This window comes from Ceratosolen solmsi, unplaced genomic scaffold (genome assembly GCF_000503995.2).
Source record: "Ceratosolen solmsi marchali unplaced genomic scaffold, CerSol_1.0 scaffold30, whole genome shotgun sequence".
Taxonomy (NCBI): Eukaryota; Metazoa; Arthropoda; class Insecta; order Hymenoptera; family Agaonidae; genus Ceratosolen; species Ceratosolen solmsi.
Window position 1 is genome coordinate 4,394,644 of NW_011948421.1, and position 24,622 is coordinate 4,419,265.

At 23.7% G+C, this 24,622-nt stretch overlaps 3 protein-coding genes across 5 annotated transcripts in view; 1 reads left to right on the top strand and 2 right to left on the bottom strand.

Moving 5' to 3' along the window:
- obe (activating signal cointegrator 1 complex subunit obelus) lies at positions 1–14,839 on the bottom strand. The gene is made up of 27 exons (XM_011498550.1): positions 14,627–14,839; positions 14,177–14,268; positions 13,943–14,091; positions 13,624–13,878; positions 13,314–13,557; positions 12,934–13,245; positions 11,332–11,477; positions 10,998–11,260; positions 10,663–10,906; positions 10,041–10,289; positions 9,719–9,933; positions 8,989–9,094; positions 8,634–8,858; positions 8,329–8,563; positions 7,915–8,228; positions 7,596–7,821; positions 7,272–7,525; positions 7,031–7,199; positions 6,694–6,914; positions 6,037–6,432; positions 4,499–4,900; positions 3,199–3,690; positions 2,515–2,705; positions 1,868–2,036; positions 1,401–1,655; positions 557–902; positions 1–188 (listed from the first exon to the last, which is right to left on the bottom strand). Exons 1-27 carry the CDS (start codon positions 14,740–14,742, stop codon positions 100–102), a joined length of 6,375 nt encoding a protein of 2,124 aa, XP_011496852.1. The 5' UTR covers positions 14,743–14,839; the 3' UTR covers positions 1–99.
- Taf3 (TBP-associated factor 3) overlaps positions 14,690–24,622 on the bottom strand; it is a 14,488-nt gene continuing 4,555 nt past the window's right edge. The window contains exons 7-12 of one of the 3 annotated variants that reach the window (XR_912838.1): positions 24,033–24,230; positions 23,710–23,816; positions 23,299–23,623; positions 19,891–19,991; positions 19,430–19,740; positions 14,690–14,705 (exon numbers count right to left, since the gene is read on the bottom strand). Coding sequence is in view for 2 of the 3 variants with exons in the window: in XM_011498547.1 (XP_011496849.1) it covers positions 19,605–19,740; positions 19,891–19,991; positions 23,299–23,623; positions 23,710–23,816; positions 24,033–24,230 (867 nt within the window). In the remaining variant the exon portion in view is untranslated. Of the gene's footprint in view, positions 14,706–19,166; positions 19,741–19,890; positions 19,992–20,552; positions 20,648–23,298; positions 23,624–23,709; positions 23,817–24,032; positions 24,231–24,622 lie in introns of those variants that run through there. The other 2 variants (XM_011498548.1, XM_011498547.1) reach the window with 2 other exon arrangements.
- Positions 16,539–18,455, top strand: Not11 (CCR4-NOT transcription complex subunit 11). Its single transcript, XM_011498549.1, has 4 exons — positions 16,539–16,576; positions 16,706–16,997; positions 17,122–18,335; positions 18,436–18,455. The coding sequence occupies exons 2-3, from the start codon at positions 16,740–16,742 to the stop codon at positions 18,244–18,246; spliced, it is 1,383 nt and encodes a 460-aa protein (XP_011496851.1). The 5' UTR covers positions 16,539–16,576; positions 16,706–16,739; the 3' UTR covers positions 18,247–18,335; positions 18,436–18,455.

Genomic DNA, 24,622 nt, shown 5'->3' on the forward strand with positions numbered 1-24,622 from the left:
TGAATTTTCCTCCCTAATATACGAATTTTCGTAATACTTATTTTTTTATTTTACAATTAAGTATAATTTACTTAAATCACAGCAAACATCTAAAGAGATCTATTGTACCACATTTATTGGAATAGAATATTGTTGATCTAAGGCCATGTAACAATCTGACATTACATAAAATTGCAATCTGCTTGGTCCTAAAATAAACGAAAAAAATATTAATATGATTTCTTCATTAATTCATAAAGATTGTTGATGAATTAATAAAATATTAAGAAATTTTAATTGATTAAAACGACAAAAAAGATTATGAAATTTTAGAAATAAAATTTTATGTAATGAGTAATAATTGCACGTATATATAATTGTTAAATATATCAGAACAATTTTAATATGAAAAAGATTCGAAAATTTTCATTAATTCGACATCATTTTCATATTATTCTGATTTATTACAATCATAAAATATACATTGAGTTTAATTTCGATATATAAAATCTACAAATAAGATTTTTATAAAAAGGTTTATAAAAATTTATGATGCAAGAAATAATTGTTAAGTTACCTAAAATTGAAGTAGTAAACTGCAAGTAATGAACCTTAGGCGGCCCATATAATCCTGAAGCCCGTTTTAATGCCAGCAACTCCCGCCGATCAATATCCCCGAGAATGAAAAACCAACCTTCGTCTTTTCCACGATGAAATTTGGGACAATGCGCCTTTAACGTTTGAGAACGATTTTTACGTATAATCTCTATTACTAAGGTATATTCTTGATCTTTCCGAAGTGTTAAAGACGTCCAATTTTCTTGAGGAGAAATCTCAATTTGTTTATTTTTAGCAAATTTTAAATCACTTTGTATACAAAGTTTAATGCATAATACAGGCATATCTTTGGCAACTTGACAAAGCTATAACAATTTTGTTTTTCTAATATAAGTGAAAATAAAAACTACCATGTATTAAAATTATATTAAAATTAAAATTAAATATATTCCTGGATATATGTAAAACAAATATATTAAGATTTATTATTTAAATTATGTTATTTCAATTAAAAATTTATTTTTAAAGAATAAGTAAATTACTACAATTTATAAAATATTGATGAGTAAAAACAATATATTAATTCATTTTTTTTTTTAGAAATTTTGAAAATAAATTTCCCAAATTAAATTATCTTAAATTAATTAAGAAAACTATTTTATTAAAACAAATATATAACATTTCATTAAATGAATATTTGTCTCTTTATCATAAATACTATTTTATAAATTATGTACTTTTAATATTTTTTTCGTAAATTATACAAGCATTATAAAAGAATATTATAAAGTGATTAAGAACTATTATAGTATTATTAATTATAGGAGTAAATATTTATTAAGTAAAACAGTACTCTTACTTACTTTATTAATTTGGTTATCATTTAATACTTGCAATAAAGTTTTTGATAATCTACTATTATTAACTACTGATGCACAAAATAATGGTAGGCAAATAGGAAGATTTGAAAACAATGACAAATGTTCCTTCTCAATATATGGTAATGTAAGTATAGCAGGTTCGTCAATCCATCTTCCTTGAAGAATCATTTGAAGTAATATAATTATTTGCAGCGTTGAAGAAAGAAATCCTTTTTCAGCAACTATGTCTATCATAGCCTAAAAAAATGTTAATTTATTCATGAATCTTTTAGATTTCAAGAAAACTTAATAGAAGAATGTATTACATAATAAACATTTTATATTTTTTAAAGTTTTATACTTTAAAAATTTTGAATTTGTATTTGAATATATAGTTAATAAGTGTCATAATTTGTATTACTCTAAAAAATAAAAATATCACATTTATAATGATCGATTATATTATTCACCTGTAATATTCTTATAGACTGATCCAGTACAGACTTCAAATCAGTATAATAATCTGCGCATGGAAGTAATAATCTTGAAAAATGTGCTTGTAAAAGTAAAAAGGCTTTCGTGTTTGATGAATCGTAAGATAAACATTCCACTGGATATCGACATATTTTTGCTAATTCTCTAATATTTTATAAAATTTAATAAATTATAAACATTACTAAAATATTCTTAATAATCTGTTTTTAATTAAATGATAACTTTTTAATTTGTTTTATATTGCCATAAATCGTTTTATATCACTTTATAACTAGAATTAATTTTACCTTATTGGTTATGAATAAATAAAATATCACAAATTGAAAATCCAATTTAAAATTATATTATATTTACAAACAAACTAATAAAGTAATAACTGATAAATAAATATTAAATATAATAATAAAAATTAGTTTAATATTACCAAATTTAAATAATAGAATTCAAATCTAAAACTAGTAAAATAAGAATTTTTTGAAAAAAACTCAACTAAATATAATGCTATTATTAAAATTAAACACTGCCCATTTTAATGAGACATTAAATAATAATTATCATATATATATATATGTGTGTTTTTTAAGGATTGTTGTCAAATATATATTTAATCAAAATAGCATACTCGTTAAGTAAATCTTCGTTATGCCTAACAGGGATCTCATTATATTCATGAGCATTACACATAATTCTTAAACATTTTTCTAATGAAATATTATCTTCCAAATTATCATTAAACATAGTAACAGTTTTATGAGATAAATAATAATAGGAGGCAATTCTCCCTAAAGGTAATGGACCAATACAATTTTCTTCCTAAAAATTTAAACATTATGAATTTTATAAATACAAATATAACAATTATTATTACTTTAAATAAAAATATACTACATTATAATCTTATTCAATTTTTGTATCATTTAATTGATTAAATATAAAAATATTAATAAGTTAAAAAGTTAAATAAGAAAATTAAAATAACCACTATAATTAAATTATTATTAACTTACAATTAAATTTGCAAAAATCTAATTGAATTTATACATATTATTCAAGCTAATAATAAAATTTTGATAATAAACAATACAATTTAACTAGATGCCTTAAATTATTTAATTAATTTATTATATATTATATAAATTTATTTATTAAAAAAATATGTTAACTTTTGTTAACACTTATTTTATTGACAAAAGTAATTTTATTATCAAAAATATAGTTGAAATCCTAAGGATTATATGTTAAGATACTCAAAATTACATGTATAATGAATTTTAAAAAGTATAACCATTAGCTTAAGCTTACTTGCCTCATCGTTAAATACACATTGTGACTTTATTAATATGCTCAGAGTATTATCAACCAATTTTGACAAATAAATATCAACTTCTTCTGGCTCCATACTCTCAAGATTATAATAACGCGGATTCTTAACTAATCGTCGAAAGAAATAAGTCCAAGTAAGATAGTCCAGGAATTCTTGCTTAGTTTTGATTGTACCAGCAACAATTTCGGCATTTATATGGTCCGGTAACACTTGTAGCAGACTAGATTCTACTGGAAAAGGTTCATACAAAAATTGTTTATAAAAGTTCTTCTTAATGTCATGAACGAGAACAACGGCGACACCAGAGTCATCAAATTGTGGTCTACCCGCACGACCCATCATCTGTAACACATCTGTTATTGGCATATCCACATATCGCTTAGTCTTAGCATCGTAATACTCGGTGCCTTTAATAACGACAAGATGAGCAGGAAAATTTACGCCCCAAGCCAATGTTGCCGTTGTCACGAGGACCTGAATGTTTTCAATGAAATAAAATTTTTAGATAATCTTAAATAATTGAAGTTAAACATATGAATAGAAAAAAAAAAAATTAAAAAAATATTTTACGTTTAGTAACCAACATATAATACATAAGCAGAGAAATAATAAGCACATATAAAATTGTAATTAAAAAAATAAAGCTTTAAATAAATGATTATCAATAAAAAATATTGTCTCTGTATATTCTATTTTTATTAAATTTACCTGAAATTAAAATCAAATGAATTTATTAACTAGTTTTGTAATTACATATTTTTTTAACCATAAAATCAACTATAACTCTCATTACTTCTAGAAGTTAAAACTTGAAACCAAGTTTTTTATCTATAAAATATAATTTTATTATTGAGAAATATAAATAAAAAATTCCTTTTTCAAATATTGGAATTTTATTTATAAAATGTACATACAACATTTCTGCTGAATCAATACAGTATTATGGAATAATCATACTTTTTGTTTATAAAGTAATTTTAAGAAATGTGGGTTTAAAGTTTCAAATGCACTCGAAACCCAAATAAGAACATTTGTTAATAATTTACATATTTAAATTATTTAACTTATTTAAATTATTAACTGACCTTTAACTTACTTGGGCATGGATACATTTGTAAAATAAATATAACCAGGATATCAACCAATGGATAAATGTATGTGTATTTTTTTAGTAATAAATCAAATGAAACCTGGCCTTTGTGTCATCACTTTGAAAAAAGAATTTTACTTAAAATACCATATTAAAAATTCACACAATAATTGTTCATACAATATAACTTACCTGAATCTTATTATTCGTGAACAATTCTTCAACAACTTGTCGATCTTTATCCTCCAAACCAGCATGATGAATCCCAATACCGAATGCAAGGGTGAGTTTTAAATTAACGTCTTTGATATTATAAAGCAGATTATCCATTTCCTCTTCGCACATATGTAGCCACTGTTTGGGATTATCTTCAGCTGCAAGATATGCAATAAGATCTAAAGCAGTCAATCGTGTTTGCCTTCTCGAGGATACGAAAACAAGAGATGGACTGGTAGGTGCATGTTGACGAATAGCTGCAAACGTTGGTTTATTCATTGTTGCCATACGTGGACAGTAATGTTTGCCAGGAAAACCGGATATATGAACTTCCAACGGTACAGGCCTCACCGAAGGACGAAAATTATAAAGACCCATCTGTAGTAAGTCATTAAAAATATATATTTGGTAATTTGAATTACAATATTATATTACAACTTACAATATAATTTTATTATATTTACAGTGTTATTGTATATAGTTTTCATAAATAAAATTAAATTAAAATAGAAAGTCAATTATTTTTAACTAAACTAAATGCTCGGTTATATTTTAAAATTGGTTTCCAGAATTTTATTCTTTTCCTATGTACAAAATATACTTTATTTTTATTTTTACTAAATCTCTTAATACAACTTTTTACTTTAATAACTGTTTTATAAAAAAATATTGTTTAAATAAAAATTAAAAAATGGTACAAAATTGTCAATATATTTTTTTATAATTAATAAATTGATTAACACGTCTCCTACTTTTTCTGTTTAGAACTTTCAAAATTATTATAAAGCAAAGATTATTATAAACAAAATTTTCGTAAAATATTTCAACAGTTTAATAACATATGATTATAATACCGTGGAATGATAATTATTCGTTTTCATTTTTTTTATTTTAATTCTAATTATGGTCTCGGAAAGTTATTTGAACTTTTAATCTCGATTATTACTCAATAAAACTAATAATTTACTGAAAATTATAGTATATTCAATGTGTTTTAAAAATAAAGTAAATAAAAAAATTAATATATAAACATACTTATTTCTGCTATAGATATATTATGGAATAAAGTATAATTTAATAAAGCTTCAACTTTAAATTGATCTTTTCTTTCTAAAATGACACAATAATATTGTGTAATTTATCTATTAACATAATATTATACAATAAAAAAATCTGAAGATTATGATTAATATGTCACTCATTTACATGACATATTAATCAATAAGTGTACATTTAGCAAAAAAGTTGTTAAGCATTTTCAAATGAAAATTAAAAATGTTTATAAAGCATTTAACTTTCAACATTATTTCCTTTACAATTATAATCTTTATACTGTTATAAAATAAAAGTTGTTAATAAAATATATTCGTTACATTTAATAATATATTAATTAATAAGATTAAGGCTCTTTTTATTTTATTTATCTTAATGAATAAATTTGTGCTAATATTATGAACTAATTCTATTATTTATTCTAGTAGTGATTAGATTATTAATATTTATAAAGTACTAACCTTTTTTATTCCAAGCCAGTGTCCTAAGTCAACTGCGTTAGCTAAAGCTGTAGAAAGTCCTATAATTCTTAAAGTTCTTGATGTATGTGAAGCTATAAAATTTGTTCTAGATACAATTACTTCGAGTACAGGACCTCGGTCTTCTCCAAGTAAATGAATTTCATCAATAATAATGAGAGCCACTTTTTGAACATAATTTCGTGTTTGCCAACTTCTGCTTATACCATCCCATTTTTCAGGTGTAGTGACAATTACATCGGATGTAGAAATAACTTTTATATCAGGCGTTACATCTCCTGTCAATTCTACAACAGATTTACCTAACTGACTTAATCGTTTCGTCCAATCCTTCATTCGTTCCCTTACTAAAGCTTTCAGTGGTGCGATGTACACGATCTAAAATACAAGAAAAATTTATATTATAAAATATTCTAAATTACTTATTTTTCATTAAAATTAATTATACAATAAAATATATAAATCAAATACTACTTTTATTTAGTTTGATATATAACTGAAATAAATTGTAAATAATAATAAACAAAATAATACAAAAATTAAAAATATTTTTGTTTTAATCATTAAAAGCTATTCATTGTTTGTACATACGAATTATTGAAATATAAATATATTTGGGGTTTAATTTTTTTCACATACCTTTCGATCTGGTTGAGTTCTAAAAACTCTCATCATAGCTATTTCAGCAGCTATTGTTTTACCAGAGCCAGTCGGTGCTCCTAAAAGTACATTATTATCTGTATGATACAAACAATAAAATATTTGTGTTTGAATTGGATTAAAATGACTAAAATTATATAATTTTTTAAATTCCGGTAATTTTAATGCATCAACAGGTAATGGTTGTAATTCTTGAAGATCTGTAAAAGTAAAATCATTTATTTTAATTTATAATTTCTTTTTTTTTTTTTTTTCATAATATTTTCATATAATACATAATTTTGAATGCACTGAAATAAATTATTTTTTATTTTACCAGTATGAGGAGGATGAGATTCAGGTAATATTAAACCAGAAAGCTTTAAAGGTTGTATAAATTCGCAACCTAACCAGTGATCACTTGTAGCTTTTACAAAGTATTGATTAGGAAGAGGCTCACATAATGGAATTGTCATTACTATTTCATGACCACATTTTGTAATGACCTATTATAAAAAAAAAAACTTATTATAAATTATAAAATTATAAAATTTAACATATTATTCAATTAAATTTACTTGTTTCTTAGTCAATTGTATATATTCACAATGATATATATAATTATTTTCTGGATCTTCAATCCATAACCAGAAAGCTTCAGAATTTTTACCATGAACTTTATCATTCCATCTGAATTCAGGAATTATTTGTAAACGAATTCGTAAAATAGTGCGAGTTATAGGCTGTAATGTAGCTTCAAAATTAAGAGCAGGGAATTCGTCACAACATTTCTTAATGAGAGTTGCAATTTTTTGATTGCGTATCATACTCCCTAAAAGCCAAAAAACATACAAATTTAAAACAATTTTGAAAATGTTGTGCATCCTAAACAAAGTAAGTACCGATTTCCATCACATTCATATCTTTGAGCCTTTCTATCGTTAGACTACGTTCTTCAATTTTAGAAATAATGTCAAAAGGTAAGTAGTAGAATTGACGTAAGGCACTCATATGATCCCATTGTTGTAATTCCAACATTTTAGCCATTGCAAGCACTCTACCTGCCATGATTGCATTATTCTTACGTAACATCATTTCAAATAATGCTCTACATATACGCACTGTATTCTAAAAACAAAAATAATTTTTATAATACTTCTTTATATAGTAATAAATAAAAATTTAATATCTTTTCAATTTAATATCCATTCAATTAATTACCTGTGCAATGTATGCCTGATCTGATAGTAAAGAAAACGACTGAATTTTTCCTCTAGAAAGATACGTTTGAATTAAAATATTTACTTTACCATGAATATTTTCTTTTCCACCTTGAGGATTAACTTCACAATGATCTATTTGTAAACTATCTAATTCATCCATCTCATCTTCTCGTACTTTTAGCTGTTCAAATTCTTGTGAACGTGATATCATACCCAAAATATCAGCTTCAGTCATAATTGGTTTCATTAATTCATTAAATATTTCAATTGTATCATATTTCAAATAGAAATGACTAGCAGTTCTACCCAAATCTACATATAACATTTTTTTTTGTTTTTTTTTTAAAATTATTTAGAAAAAATAATTTTTAAAATTTATTAAGAATACATAAAAAAATATTTTAAAACAAACCAGTTGCATTCAAGTCTCCCGTATGTATATTATAGCGAATCATTCTTGCTTTATCAAGCGCCATAGCTGAAGTATGAATTAACTCTTTTCGTTTTCTTTCTAGATTAGGATCATTAAGAAATGACTGATATTCTATACCATATGCAAGGTAATTAAGTCTCATTCGTACAAATAAGTAGGTGTAACTTAACCATTCGACTGCTTCTTCTACATTTGATATGGTACCAAGAACTATCTATTTATAATATGTAAAATTATATTTATGGATTATTATATATATTCTCAAATATTACTGTAATAAATACCTCTGCATTTAAGTTATCAGCAAGATACGTAATAAAACTACTTTCAATTGGAAATTGATTTGTTAAGAGAGACAAGTAATGTGATAATTTATCATGTGATGTTATAATAACTGCATGTCCTGATGTATCATATTGGGGTCTACCAGCACGGCCAAAAATTTGTAAAACATCTAATATACCTAAGTCAATAAATGAACCATGTTTGGAATCATATATTTCAGTTCCCTGTTTGAATTAATTAATATAGATATGTTATAGAACAACAACAATAATAATAATAATAATAATAATAATAATAATAATAATAATAATAATAATAAAATTATATAAAAAACTATAACAAATAATACTTAACACGAATTATTACAGCATGTGCAGGTAAATTAACACCCCAGGCGAGTGTTGAAGTACAGATAAGTACTTTAATCATTCCTTCAGAAAAATACTTTTCAACAAGATTTCTGAAAAATTGATTGAATTTATAATAATTTTTGTATAATATATTTGAAAATTTATATTTATAATTTTATTATTTATTAATAATTTACATATTAGATATATTAGATACAATATTATTAGATAAAAATAATATTATCAGCTCATTCAAATCATGATTCGTAACTTCATTAATTTTTCGTGAACAATATTTCAATTGTTCTTATTCTTTATTATAAAAAAAATAATATCTTTTCTAAATAATAAAAATTCAAAACAATGCTAATATCAATAACTTTACAGCGTAAAATTAATCCTAATATATTGATATTAATTATATTTATAAGGAGAGGACATTAAATTGGATATTTTACTGTTAATGTATATTAATAAGAAATACAACAAAATCTGATTTTAAATTCTAAAATTTAATTATCCTTTACTAGACAATTTGAATTATTTGTAAATTTAAATATTTCAAAACTAATATGAAAGTAACCAATAATATATAATATTATGTAATCATTAATTTAATGCTTTTTGTATTATAAACTACGTTATCAGCTTTAGAAATAAAATAAAATAAAGTTAATTCTAACTGAAATTAATAAATTTAACTCATAAAAATATAATGATATGTATAATCATACCTATCTGTACGCAACATACCAGCATGATGTACAGATAAACCATGTTCAAATAATTCACTTAGATATTTGTTCGGTGATCTACTAAAAGCCTTCTGAGATAACTTTAAACTTTCATCTGATACGAATAATTGATGGGTTCCATTTTGTAAAGACATTTCTTTTATAACATTTGCTGTTCTTATTGTAGCATTTCGAGCATGAACAAAAACCATAACCTGATTAAAAAAAATTATATTTTAATCTTCAATAGTATATATAGTTAATGTATATAAAGATGCCTTAATTATTAAGTCATATAATTTAATTAAATTAAAATATTTACTTGATGATCTTTTTGGACCATATCAATAACTTGGTTGTAACAAATTAAATCCATATCACTCATACTTTGCATTGGTTTAATAGCCTTAACGCCAATAAAAGTTTGACTTAAAGGTACTGGGCGGAAGCGATGATCAAAATAAAATAATCCTTTGTAAGGATTTACTCTTAAAAATCTTGCTATATCAACATAATTTGGTAAAGTGGCTGAAAGACCAATAATTCTAATCATACTTTGAGAAGATTCAACCTATCAAAAATTGTAAATAATTCGTATTATTAATATAGTATAAATTTCATAGATATAATTATAATCTTATGACACAGATATTGTTAGTGTTTCGATTTTACTATGTTTTTAAATAAGTTATTTGCTTTTTAAAAATTCAAAATTAATAATAATATTTTCATTAATAATAATTCATATTAATATAAAGATAGAAAATAAATATAAATATTGATACATATTAACTGTCTTTATGAATTTATATTATTTTTAAAACATTAATGATTTCTTTTAGATAATAATGTATTAAATCTATAAATCTATCGTATATCTTTAAAATAAGATCTAATTATATTTTAATTATCTTATAAATATATGAATAAATAATAATTTTTACTTGTCTAAGAGTTCGTGCTACAAGAGCTTCTACAACCGGTCCTCGATCTCCATGAAGAAGATGCACTTCATCAATGATAAGTAACTTAACTATTCGTGTCAAAGCAACATCTCCAGTACCTTTTCTTGTTACCACATCCCATTTTTCAGGAGTGGTTACAATCATCTGTGTCTGTTGTATTTCAACTTTTGTTAATTGCATATCACCTGTTAATTCTCGTACTGTAATTCCTAAGCTACCCAGTCTATGTACAAAATAAAAAATATTTAAAAATTAGCATTAATAAATCCAAATTGTTCACATAAATAATAAATTAAATATTGTAAATTTTACACCTTTTACAAAAATTAGCTGTCATTTCTGCAGCAAGAGCTTTCATTGGAGCAATATATACAATCTTAAACTCATTAGTTTTTAAAATGTCATTATCTATGTGTAATTTAATTTGATGTATAATTGTTAAAAGTGCAACATTAGTTTTGCCAGCACCAGTCGGCGCGCTAATAAGTAAATTTTCATTGGTGTTATATGCTGCATTAAAAACTATACTTTGTATTCTATTTAATGATTCTATGCCATTAAAAGCCATTTGACCAATCTAAAATATTTATACAATATTTTTAAGTAATTGACGTTCATTTTAACGCGTTTAATATATTATGTACTAACTTCATCTAAAGATGATATTAATACACGATTATTCCCCACATTTAAAGGATCTAAATTTGGAACAGGAATATCAACTTGTTCACAAAGTTGATTATCAATTCTATTAACATTTTCTGGTAGAAGTATTCTTTTTCCAGATACAAATCCTACGCATTAATACATAATTAAATAAAAAAAAAAAATATATATATATATATATATATATTATAAATTAGAATAAATTGGAAAATTTTAAAAAGTTGTATATTACCCGTTTTTCATTTTATGTTCGTATTAATATGTTGTATAGTAGTATACAATTTTTTTTTAATACATAAAAAAAGATAAAATAAAATGGTATATTCACGCACTTAGAAATATATAAATTTAAAAAATACATTACTATCCTGTAAATGAATCAGAATTCTTTTGCAATAGCTAAATAGAAATGAAAATTTGTTAATGAAGCATTAAGAGGACATTGATTTTTAATAATCATTTTATATCTATATTTTATAATTTATAATCTATAATTTTATAATCTATAATTTATATTTTATATCTATATTTAATTAAATGTTTTTAAACTTATTAAACTCTTTACATAATGTAAAGTTTTAGTATCTACGTTTTTATATATTTCATATAAAATAATCACAATGAAAATAAAATCTTACTAGTCTGCAAAAATCTACAACAATCTTATATCAAAGGCTGAAAGAATGCTCAAGTTTAGTAAAGTTTTGTTGGATAGCCTATACCAATACTAAAGAATGAAAATGTTTTACAAGCAATATTCTTGACCAATTAAGCACGACGGAAAATTTTACTATTCAATCAAATAGAAGCAATTAAACGTCATAGATTCATAAAAATCATAAAGAAAATAATTTAAAAAAAAAGTATCCTTTCTAAATAAAAATCGTGTATTCTGATAATTCAGTCCTAAAAAAAATTAAATAAAGCGAAGGAGAAAGACTTATAGAAAAACAATATTTATAAATTTAAAAGCAACCATTAACCAAGTATATTGTTAATTAAAATTATAGAAAGCTTAAAGAGAATATTAAGCCACACCTAGAGAATATTATGGATATGATTTTAATAATATTTTCATTTATTCAAATAGAAATTTATATATTATCTCACAATGTGCAATTATTCATTGAAGATTGAATGTTGATAAGGAAACGTCAAACATTACGCTTCATATTTAAACACAAATCAAATGAATCGATTAAATAAGATTAGAAGAGCACTTTTATAAGTTCTCATTAAATATATAATGAGGTCATACTTAAAGAAATCCTCTCTTAGAATCAACTTATAGGTACAAGAGAGTTGGTTCTTATATTCTAATCTTGTATGACTGTCAAGTGAAAAAAAGAAAGTGTAATTGAAACATATAATTTTAAAGACATTTATAACTTTTTATATAATGTTATCGCAGCCATTACTCTATAATTAAATTTACAGTAAAATCAACATAGGTTTTCGATTTATTAATCAAAAAATAAATCAGAAAAATTAAATTCCTTTTTTTATACCTAAATATTAATTTTTCTAACTGCTTTTTTAAATCTAATATTTTTAATCTTACACAATAGATAGATATATAGATACCTGCGCTAGATTTTATACTTAATTTGGAGTCAAAAACAAATGGATAATTCTTATGAATGTTGCTAGATACACCAATTTTACTTTGCTTTAGTATAGGCTCGGATCTTGCTGACAAAGCTTCTTGCCTTTTTAACTGTAAATCTATTGAATTAAAAATCTCATCATCATCATCATCATCATCACCATTTCTACCACTTTCAAGTTTACTAACTGCCTTTTGTAACTTTTTTTCTTCTTTACGTACTTGTTTCATTAGTTGTTTCTCTTTTTCTGATTGAATAATTACTTGAGAAGCTATTTGAGGCTGTTTATCTTTAAAATAATAGTAAATGTTTGATAAATATTTCATAATTCTTGATAATAATTTAAATATAAATCACCTGTAAATGCTTTTGTTAATTTAGTATTACTATACCACATTAATATTTGTTTACGATATTCTATAATATATTCAATAAAGTCGATGTGTTCATATCCTAATAAATCAAATAGCTCACTTTGAATTGAGCTACCAGGTATTTTTAATTTTTCCATAATAATATTTACAAATTCATCAAAGGACATCACTGTAGAATACTTTTTAAAGATTTTTTTTATATCCCTGTTTACTTGTTGCTTATCAAACTGAAAAACAATACAATTTAATATATCATATTTTTACATATTTTTATATAATTGTAGTATACGAACTTCAACTTTTTTTGCAGTTGCTTCTACTCGTGATAGTTTTATTAATTCTTCAAATTTTTTTGTTGTATCAGTTGAGTATTTTGAATTCATATCCTGAAGTTTGTCGGTTTGAGGCCATATCACCTGTGCCTCATGATACGGAATGTTTATACCGAATGGTTCCGTATTAAAATCTAAATCATATGTATTTTTCTCCAAATTTTTAATTAAATTTAAATTTTCTTCTGATATGATTTGTCGAATTTCAGATACAATCTTTAAACATTGTTTATAATTAATATTAATTCAAGAAAAAAATTGTAAACATCCAAATTCATACCATTACTAAATCATTCAAACACTTGTGATCAGCTATACCAAGTAACTGTTTAAGTTTTGTCATTGTTTTCTGACTTACTACTTTCTCTTCAATTAATAAATTTGTTGTATAAATTGATAACTCATTTATTATTTCAGAAGATTGACCCTCTGTAATTAAATTAATAATTAAATTATAATATACAGTAATCAATGCAATAAAAATAAATCAAGTTCTATTTTTTAAAAATCTTACCACAAATTTTTGATAATATAAGATGTATCTTATTTAACAAAACAACAATGTCCGATGGTAATTGTTTGCAAATTTCGCTCCATTTGAAGTTTCTATAACATATTAAATTAAATATATATATATATATATATATATAAAATATAGAAGTTATTAAATATAATATATTAAAATAAAAATATATTTTATTGCTACAAAACTAAAAAGTTTTCATAACATGTAATATTTATGAGAGTAAACAAGTACTTACTACAATTACCTTAATAATATTTATGTTTATCTATTTATATTACCTTAATATGATTTATATTTTTAACCATATAATTATTTTAAATTCAAAATTATTTCTTTTCAAATAAAATAGAAATAATAATACATTTAAAATTTATGCATTGTTAATTCATCTAATTTTAATATTTACTGAAATTGAAATAACCTTAAAACAGAAATTACCTATTAAGTTTTGAAGCTACTTCTTGCCTTTTAGCATCCAAATCATTCGGTGTTTGATAATTGAGCTTTCGGCACAAATCTGTAAAAGTACGCATTGAGCGAGTAATACGCGGCATTTCATATATTTCTGAATTTTCAACATAAAAATTGTCGATATAAAACAATACTACTATACACCACTTATAAAATGATATATTTTTCTTCTTTACATAAATCACAATGCACAGTTAGAACTACATCATTCAAACAACGTGCTAATTTAAATTTTGGTCCTTAGGTCTTTGGTAACGACCACCAGATGGCTAATTCTCATTGTGTAACGCTCAGGGCTCACTATTTTTGTACTCTGACAATGTTTAGAAAGGAAAAGAACGGTACATTTTTAAGTTTTTAAGTTTTTAAATAGTAGTAACGATAAAAAAAAAAAAAAATTAGCCTCACTACACAAAAAGCAATAAATTTAAAGAAAAATAGTAATTACTAATGTTTCGGCTCAACTTATTACATTCTCGGATAAGCGTCGTTTACTCATGTGATCGGATTTTTCCTGAATTCATGATCGGATTAACAATTGAATGATCAAACAAGGCTATTGATTAGTTTTTATTATATTATAGATGAGTGAATGCATGGAATTTGATTAAACTAGACATCAATCACGTACAAACCTTAAAAAATCTTTATTAATTGCATTTGATCTTTGATCCATGTTCAGAATTTTCATTCTATTGTATGATTTTTGTCGTTATATTCATATTTTATTATATGAACGACTATCAGTCACATCATCGTTAAAGCTCACAATTTTGTAAGAAATAATGTTCTGTATTTAAATACTACTTCTATTACTTTTAAATATATATATAAATGAAATAATACAAATCCATCTTGCTTCAATTTAATCTGCTTAACACCGAGATATATAGAGACAAGACGTATATAAAATAAAAAACGTACGAGATAGAAAATTAATTCCATTCTTGCAGTATCTGGGTCATTTATAATAAATATGTTATAAAATATATATTAAACCTATAAAACCGTTATAAAATTTATGATTTCCGATAAAATTTAAATTATCAATAGTAAAATAATTATTATCTATCTTAATAATTAAAAAAATTTTTATTTAGTAAGAAGTTAAAGCATAGTAGTTTTAAAATGTACTTTAAGCACAATGATAAAAGAATGAATTACAATAATTATTATAACAATATTTTATGAACGTAATATAATTAAATACATAAAAACTTTAATAAATAATTAGGCTCGTATTTTTTCTGAAAGTTTTAAATATCAAGGAATTTATTATTTTTATAATAAATCTATCTAATAACTATTTAGAATAATAATCAAAATAAACAAGAATTATTATTTTTATTTTTGAATCTAAATATAAAGTATTTATTGAAAATTATATTTTAAATTAACTATGTGTACATATTTGTAATATTATCTAATATTTTAATATCTTTTCATTCATTTGCTTTCTTATTTTAAAATCATATCGTATATAAAATTAATGTCTTCAATTTTACCGCCAATTATTGTATTTATTTTGAAATTTATCCAGATACCTCCTATTTCTAGGGTTATAAGTATAAAATTTAAATTTACAATTTACTTTTACTCCATCAGACACTTATTAGGATACCAATTAAATTTATAGAAATTAATCCCTACAACAATTTAGCTTGCTTTATTTGCCTACAATTTAGGTACTTACAGCACAGAATTATTATTCTAAGGAGATTATAACCTTCATACTTCATCAGCTGTTTTATAACGTTGAAAAAATTTTAACCGGGTTTTAGAAATGAATTTTTATTGAAGCCTAATAAATAATTGAAATCTAATTTGTAATAGCTAAAATTAAATAGTAATGTGATGTAACTAAAAATTCAATTTTTATTCAATGTTGAGATATATTGGAAGCATAGTATAAATTAGGTAAGAATAGTAATACTTTTAAAAATTCTGTCATTGTTATAATAATAAATATTACTAAACATATTTGAGCAGTAAATATATATTATAAATATATAATATTATTGATTTTAATATAAAAATTATGTTTAGTGCACAACTATAATTGAATGTAAACATACATACGATGTCACTACCTGTGAAAGACTTAACCAAATTACTAGATTTATTAGATGAAGAAAATGCCAATACGGCATTAGAAAATTTGTCAAATCAATTACATTTAACTTTTCCACGAGAAGATCGTTTTAAAGTTGGAATGACACTACTTCTTTTATTGCAACAAGTAGACTTATTATCAAAAGAATTACAGCGAATAATTGCAGTTGCAATGCTTTTTGATCTATATAAAGGAGAGTCTTTAGCCAATACACCATTTGCACCAGTATTTATTAATTTATAACGTTTTTTTCTTTATATAAGTATATAATTAAAATATTCATGAATTTCAACTGACTAAAATTATATTTATAAATTTTAATTATAAATAAAACTAATATTTTTTTTAGGTTTTTGTACAAATTTTAAAAACACCTGGTGAAAGCAATGATAAAACCCAATTTTCAGGACATATTCCAGTTTTATCACGTTGTGAAAAATATTTAATTGCTAGTTTAATGGGATATAATTACAAAGATATAATCAAAAAAACACCTAGACAAATAATCGAAGAACTTTATCTTCTTCCTAATCCACCACCTTATGATTCAACTGATTTACAATTACAGCTAGTTGAACGTCGATCTGAACTTCCTGCAGTTGAAAAATGTGGTAATCCAGTTATCTTATCTGATGTAACAGATCAACCTAAATTAGGAGTTATAAATGATACAGATGCAAAAATTATAAGTAAAAGTATTTTAGAATCTCTTGTGATTGGCGATCCACCGCCTTATATTCAAAGTTCTCAACCAGAATTTTTAAGACCAGCTCCACCAATTCATCGATCTACGTTAGATGAAGTACCATGGATGAATATGTCAGAACCAAATCAATTTAAACTTGAATACGATACAAGTATGTGTGTATCAAACTGTGCTGGAGCAGAGGCGAGAAGACTTATGGGTCGAGCATTTAAAAGTGTTTTAACATTACAACAACAGCAGCATCTTGTAACCGAATTACATAAAGATCCGAAGCTTGTTTATCATATTGGACTAACACCAGGAAGGTTACCAGATCTTGTTGAAAATAATCCATTAATTGCTATTGAAGTACTTTTAAAATTAATGCAATCCAGTCAAATAACAGAATACTTCAGTGTACTTGTGAACATGGAAATGTCTTTGCACTCTATGGAGGTTGTTAACCGATTAACAACAACAGTAGACTTACCTACTGAATTTGTTCATCTCTACATAAGTAACTGCATATCAACTTGTGAAACTATTAAGGATCGCTACATGCAGAACCGATTAGTACGATTAGTCTGTGTTTTCCTTCAATCATTAATTAGAAATAAAATAATTAATGTACAAGAACTTTTTATCGAAGTTCAAGCATTTTGTATAGAATTCAGTCGAATAAGAGAAGCAGCTGCTCTCTTTCGTCTTCTGAAACAACTGGAATCAGGTGATACAGCTGGATTGAATTCAACACCAACATCCAAAAACAATAAAGTAGACATGTGTTAGCTGTGCATTTAAAAGATATAAAATTATGGAAACATCCAGAATGGAATAAGGATATCTATAAATTTAATCATGTGATCATATGATTATATGTAAGCAAAAGTATATGTAATTGTAAATAATTAATTCTTTGAAATAATAATTAAAATGTTCATATTTACCCTATTCTTTTAATTTAATTTTTATTTACAGCATTCATTCAAGGCGATTTTTATATATATTTACATATTTGGCATAAGACAATATTCAACTAAATTTTAAAATATTTCGGATATTACTTGTTAATGTATTAGTTAGTATTTTAAAAAATTATTAATGCATCTTATACAAATTCAAATAATAAAAAACGAATTCCAAATAATCTTGAAATTAAAAAAAATATATTTTATTTCAAGTATATTGAAAAAATATTACTATGTAAATTTAATATTGATTTGACAATTGTTACGTTTGCAAATTTCTAAAAATACTGTTAAATTATCATATATTTTAAGTGTATTTATTCTTTAATTTAACATTAATTGTGAAGACTTATTTATTTCAAATTATTTATAGTCCTTTATTTTATAAAAATAATAGAAATTAATTAATTTCTAATATATAAAAGTATGAAAATAAAGAAAAATAATTACTACAAATGTGATTTTTCTATTATATCTTTAAATATAAAATCAATCTACTTATATATAAATTTAGTATACTTTAAATGCGGGTATGGAAGTCATTTATTTCGAATTTTGACAATAATTCAAACAATATTTGCAAAATTCAATTTTGCTAGTTTATATATTCACATACAAAATTCATATATATATATATACATAAAGCATAGAATTACATAATCTGCGTACTTATAGAAAATCTAAATAAAAGTTTTAAATTATGAAATATAAAACAACTCTATTTCATTATTTTTTCTATACAACTAATCCTAATGTTCTGTTCATACATAATAAGATAATTAATACAAACCTTAAATGGTTAATTTTCAGTATTCAATTCTTGTATATAATTAATATGTATTTACAATTATTTAATCATTCTTTCTATTCCTTTCTAATTACATAATTTAAATACTACTGCTAGCACGATTATAAATCACCACAAAAAGATAATTAATTCTATTCAGCACTATTTATCTAACAAGCACGGGTAATTTAACAGACTTTTTTTTACTTAAATTTACCTTTAGCGAGTTTTCTATCTAAACTTTCGAATTCTTGCTTCATTATTTTTTTATGCTTTACAATTTTATTAGTTTTATTGATCTTATCTACTTTATTTGAGCTTTTTGATTTGACTCGTGCTGCCAAAATTTGAGAAGATAAACCAGGTCTAATCATGGACCCGGTTAACTGATACTAGGCATTAACTTTCACTTTCTTTTTGCGTTTCTTTTTTTTCTTATCGTGATATTGTTCTTGTTTTTTGGCAATACACAATCGACAATACCAGTCTTCGTTATCTGCTGGAGCTACTTGTATTCCAACACACACCCTAAAAATAATAAGTAATAGAATTATCATAATAACAAATATTATAATTTAACAATTAATGTATTAATTGAAATAATAATATTATTATTACTACGTTGCAATAATAGAAATATTATTATTATGCAATAAGTATAAAATTAAACAAATTTACCAATGATACCAGGCATCACAATCATCACAGCCTATCATAGGAGATCCATCATCTTGTTTTCCGCAAGCAGGACAAATCCATACTTGGCGCCCACTTTGATCCTGCAATACTCATTTTATTATAGAACACAATTTATATCATTTCAAATATATTTCAGCTCAACCCATCTTTTGTAAATATGATTTTTCTCAATAAGTGACAAAACTATAGTTTCCATATTTTAAATTATTAATAAATGATAACAAAATGACTTTATGAATATAAAATATGTATGAACATAAAATGATAATGACCTTTATCGATGAATCGAATTTGACTCTTTCCATTTTAATATCTGATACTTTGTGTTATCGAGGTAAGAATTTTAAATATACGCTAACCTTACGATACTAGACTAACGCACCGAATAGAATTTTTAAATGTGTGCTTAATTTAGAACAATTTTAGAACAATTCAGATATTTGAATTCATGATGGAATATATATCGAACTGAATAAATATAAGAAGAACGATACAATAAAATTCCTGTTACTTTGCTATTGCTCACAATAACATTCTTCATATAAGAGCTTTTATATTAGTCTTTTCGTACAAAATCGAAAGATACAGAAATACATCAGAATAAAGAGTTTCGCTATAATTGCAAAACTCTGATTACTCACCACAGTGACAGTTGATTTTGAAGTTAATGTATTCCCGCCATTCTCTTTATCTTCTTTAGTATCTTCTTTTTTAGGAACTGCTTCCGCTTTTGCTTCTGTGCCATCAAAAGCGATGGTTATAATCCTAACTATTCTCATTTGCTTTACAAATTTCTAAAAGTGAAACTATTCGTGCAATCGACATGCAAACAAGTAAACTATTTCTACTGAAATTCAGCACTTGCAAAAATTTGTTAACTAATACTGAATACTTTTAATTATTCTTGTATAAACATTATTTATGTAATTAAATATTTTCATTAACATATAAAGAATTCCATTTAATTCCTGTAATATAATAATTAATTTTCTAATTAAATAAATAAAAAAAAAAAAATAATAAGGAATCAAAATTTACAATGTACAAACTTAAAATATTTTAATAGTTTTTGATAAAACATTAAATTATATAACAAGTAAATCATTGTAATAATTAAAATTTTCATAGGGAGTAAAAAAATTAATTTTAAAACTCTCATATTAAATACTTCTAATAAATTATAAATGCACTGACATGAAAATTTTCTAATTAAGTAATAACTGTAAAAAAACATTCACATCACTTACTGATTTAGAAATAAAAAATATTTAATAGTGCTAATAAAGACATAAGAATAATAAAGTTTTAATGTAATTTTAAAAATAACTATAAATTACTGAATTTGAGTTGCAACAACTAATTATTTCTTTTACACATATACTTGAAAATCAAATATTAAGCATACATTACTATACCAAACAACGTTAAACTAATAAAACTATTTCATCAAAATATAATAGATTAATGTATCATATATATGTCATAATTTGATGAAATGGTTGAAAATGAAAAAAACTCCCAATATTAATTTCCAGAAGCTAATATTTAACTTTTAATATTTTACTTATATTTAACTTAATATATTTTTAAAAGACGTGATATAAAAATGTAGCAGGTAAAGCTATTTATTGAAAAATCAAGCTTTGAAACTATCGTGCACTTGAAAGATATTTTAAATATAATTAATGAAAGAACAGTACTAAACTCATACACACAATTAACACAAGAATAAAAATTACGAGACAAAATTTTTAAAAATTCCAAGCCAAAGATTATAGCATGACTCGGCTCTTTAATTAATTATAATTTAATTAATAATTAATAATTACTACTTTTTAAAACAAAAATAAAAATAAAACAGAATTTGATTACGTGTAGCCTATTAAGGTCTTTTCATTGTTTATTAGTACGAAAAATTAATATCTATTATGATTTTTAAATATCTTAGAAAATTTTTTTATTTTTTCAATTATTGTATTGAATTTTATGAACTAAAATATAAGGAATTATTTGATGATTTAAGATTTAAAGATGAATAAATTTATGATATATGAGACAATAAAATAATCAAATCAATTTGTAACAAAATTCAAAATCATGAACCGACGAGCCTAAGTAATAAGAAGGAAGCATCGACCAACTAATAAATAACTAAACCATCACCTTATAATAAGGTTATAAAGAAATGGAAAAAATACATAAATAAACAGAAAGACAAGAAAAGGTCAGAAAATATGACAGAAAACAGTGATGGGTTGAAGTTGGAATATGGATAAGGATAATTTTTGTTCACTTTCCGCATTTTCAAAATCCATGATAGTGTATTTCTTTTGATGGATTGAGCTGAATTATTGATTTGAATTAGCATAATGGAACAAAGCTTTATCAATAGAAATAAAATTATTCGTTCAAATTTTAGAATATGTAAAATTCTAATGTTATTACGAATAAAATTATATTAGTTTTAATAAGTAAATTTATAGGTTTTGTAAAATTGTTATTCTAAATAAACTATTGTTAAAATTTAATATCTATCTAAAATTATCTTCAAAAAATATTTTTTCTTAATTGAATTAAAATCCTAAAAACTTTGCAATTTATTTTTACTAAAAATATTTAGGAACACCTTTTCTTCCATCTTCAAACGTGTCATGTTAGACTGATAGTGCTTGATTTTCTATATTAATTTTTATGGTAATTGTATATTCTTCTATTAACCTTATAAATACTTAATTCATAATTACAGATTAAAAAATCTTTTTGAATTTAAAAAATGACTAAATGAAAAAAAAATTATATATTATATATTATTGATATATAATTTATTCATTTAAATTTTTTGAAAATGTTTAACAATAACAATATTTAATGCAACCAATTACACTTATACATATATGTAAGATTATTTTAACTTCAAAATAAATTGAAATTCTATAATGCATTAAAAGCTGTAGCTTGTATAATGCACATTGTTTTTTATATGTGTACTTAAAAAAAAATTAAAAAGGATTTTAAAAATATAAAACTTGTATTGATTGATAGCCATCTGTATTTATTATTCCTATAAAATCAGTTTTTTAACTTAATAATCGTATTCATAATAATACCAATCATAACAATAACAGTAACAACAATGATAATAATAATAATTGTTGTTATTATTATTATTATTATTATTATTATTATTATTATTATTATCTCTTATAACTAAGTAAATCAAGCTATTTAATAAATGTATATATGGAAGATATTTTTATATCCATTTTTCATTCTTTTATATTAAATATCACTATTGTATAAACAAAGACGAAACTTTGCCCACAAGTTTTGACAAAGTTCTGCTCCATCGCTAATTCGCACTTCGACAAATCGGCTCATAATACTTACGGTGAAGCAGAACTGCATGCCTTCTCGCAGTGCCAAGGAATGAGCGGATAAGGAATGGGCGTATACAGGTGAATCGGGAGAGGGTTCCCTGAGGGACAAAGCCTTAAATACAGGCTTTTTGGTCCGCAGAGTAGGAACGAGTGTCGCATTAGAAAGAGAAGCTTCCGAAGGAAGATTAGCGTATGCCTCTAAGAGTCCCTCTTCTGCTTTCTTACTTGTAGACTTCTGCTTGGGCGGTCGTGTTACCAGTGCTGAAATCCTCGCTAGTTCTGGGGTTGGTTCACGCTTCACTTCCTCTTCTGGTTTCTTTGGTGGCTTTATCGTGCTGCGAAACATTTAAACGTGATCAGTGATAACGAGTTTAAATATTATGAGTATAAATTACGCCGTTAATGAATTCAATAATCATACATTTTCTTTGTTAAGGCACTGTCTGGCGTAGGAGGTCGCGGCGAACCTCCGGCTGGTCCTAATTTCAAAGTAATCTTTGGCACGCTTTCAAGAATTTTTTCTTCCTTCTGTAGTTTGGTAAATTATAATAATTATTAATACTACCATTTCTTAAAACTAAAAACTTAAATATAAAATTATTATAAAATAATAATACAATTGTTTCATATGCCAAATATCTAATTCAGTATCTAAGTTTAAAAAATATATTATAAGAAAATAAAATTTATTACTTATTAAGAAAATTTCATATAAAGTAAAATAGAATTCATAATAAAACTTACTGCAATTTTTTTATTTGCTTCTTTTTCCTTCCGTTTTTCTTTCTTTTCTTTCTTTTCTTTAATTTTTTCTAGTTTTTCCTTTTTTTCACTTTTATCTTTTTTTTCTTTAATTTTTTCTCCCTTATCTTTATGCTTCTCTTTTTTCTCTTTCTTCTTTTTTAATTTATCTTTTTTCTCTTTTTTATGTTCTTTTGACTTCTATAATAACAAATTATTTCTTTAAATTAAAATGGTAGGTACAAAATTGATTCGATCAATACTTTTTTACTATGAAAAGTTAATCGTGCAAATTTATTAATACAACTTTTTGCTTTCTATTATTATAAATATGTATTTATAAAATAATATTTTCATCATGCTCTTAATACTATCATGTATGTATATACAAATATAAATACTTATCAAATTGATTGATATATAATTAAAAAAGCAATAATTTTTTTTTTAATATTTTCTATTAAATATGTGTACTAATATTCAAATTAATAATAATAATAATAATAATAATAATAATAAATAGAACTAAACCTATAAATGAACTTTTAGTCATAAGAATGAAGCAAGTAATTAACCACTTATTCATTCGTACT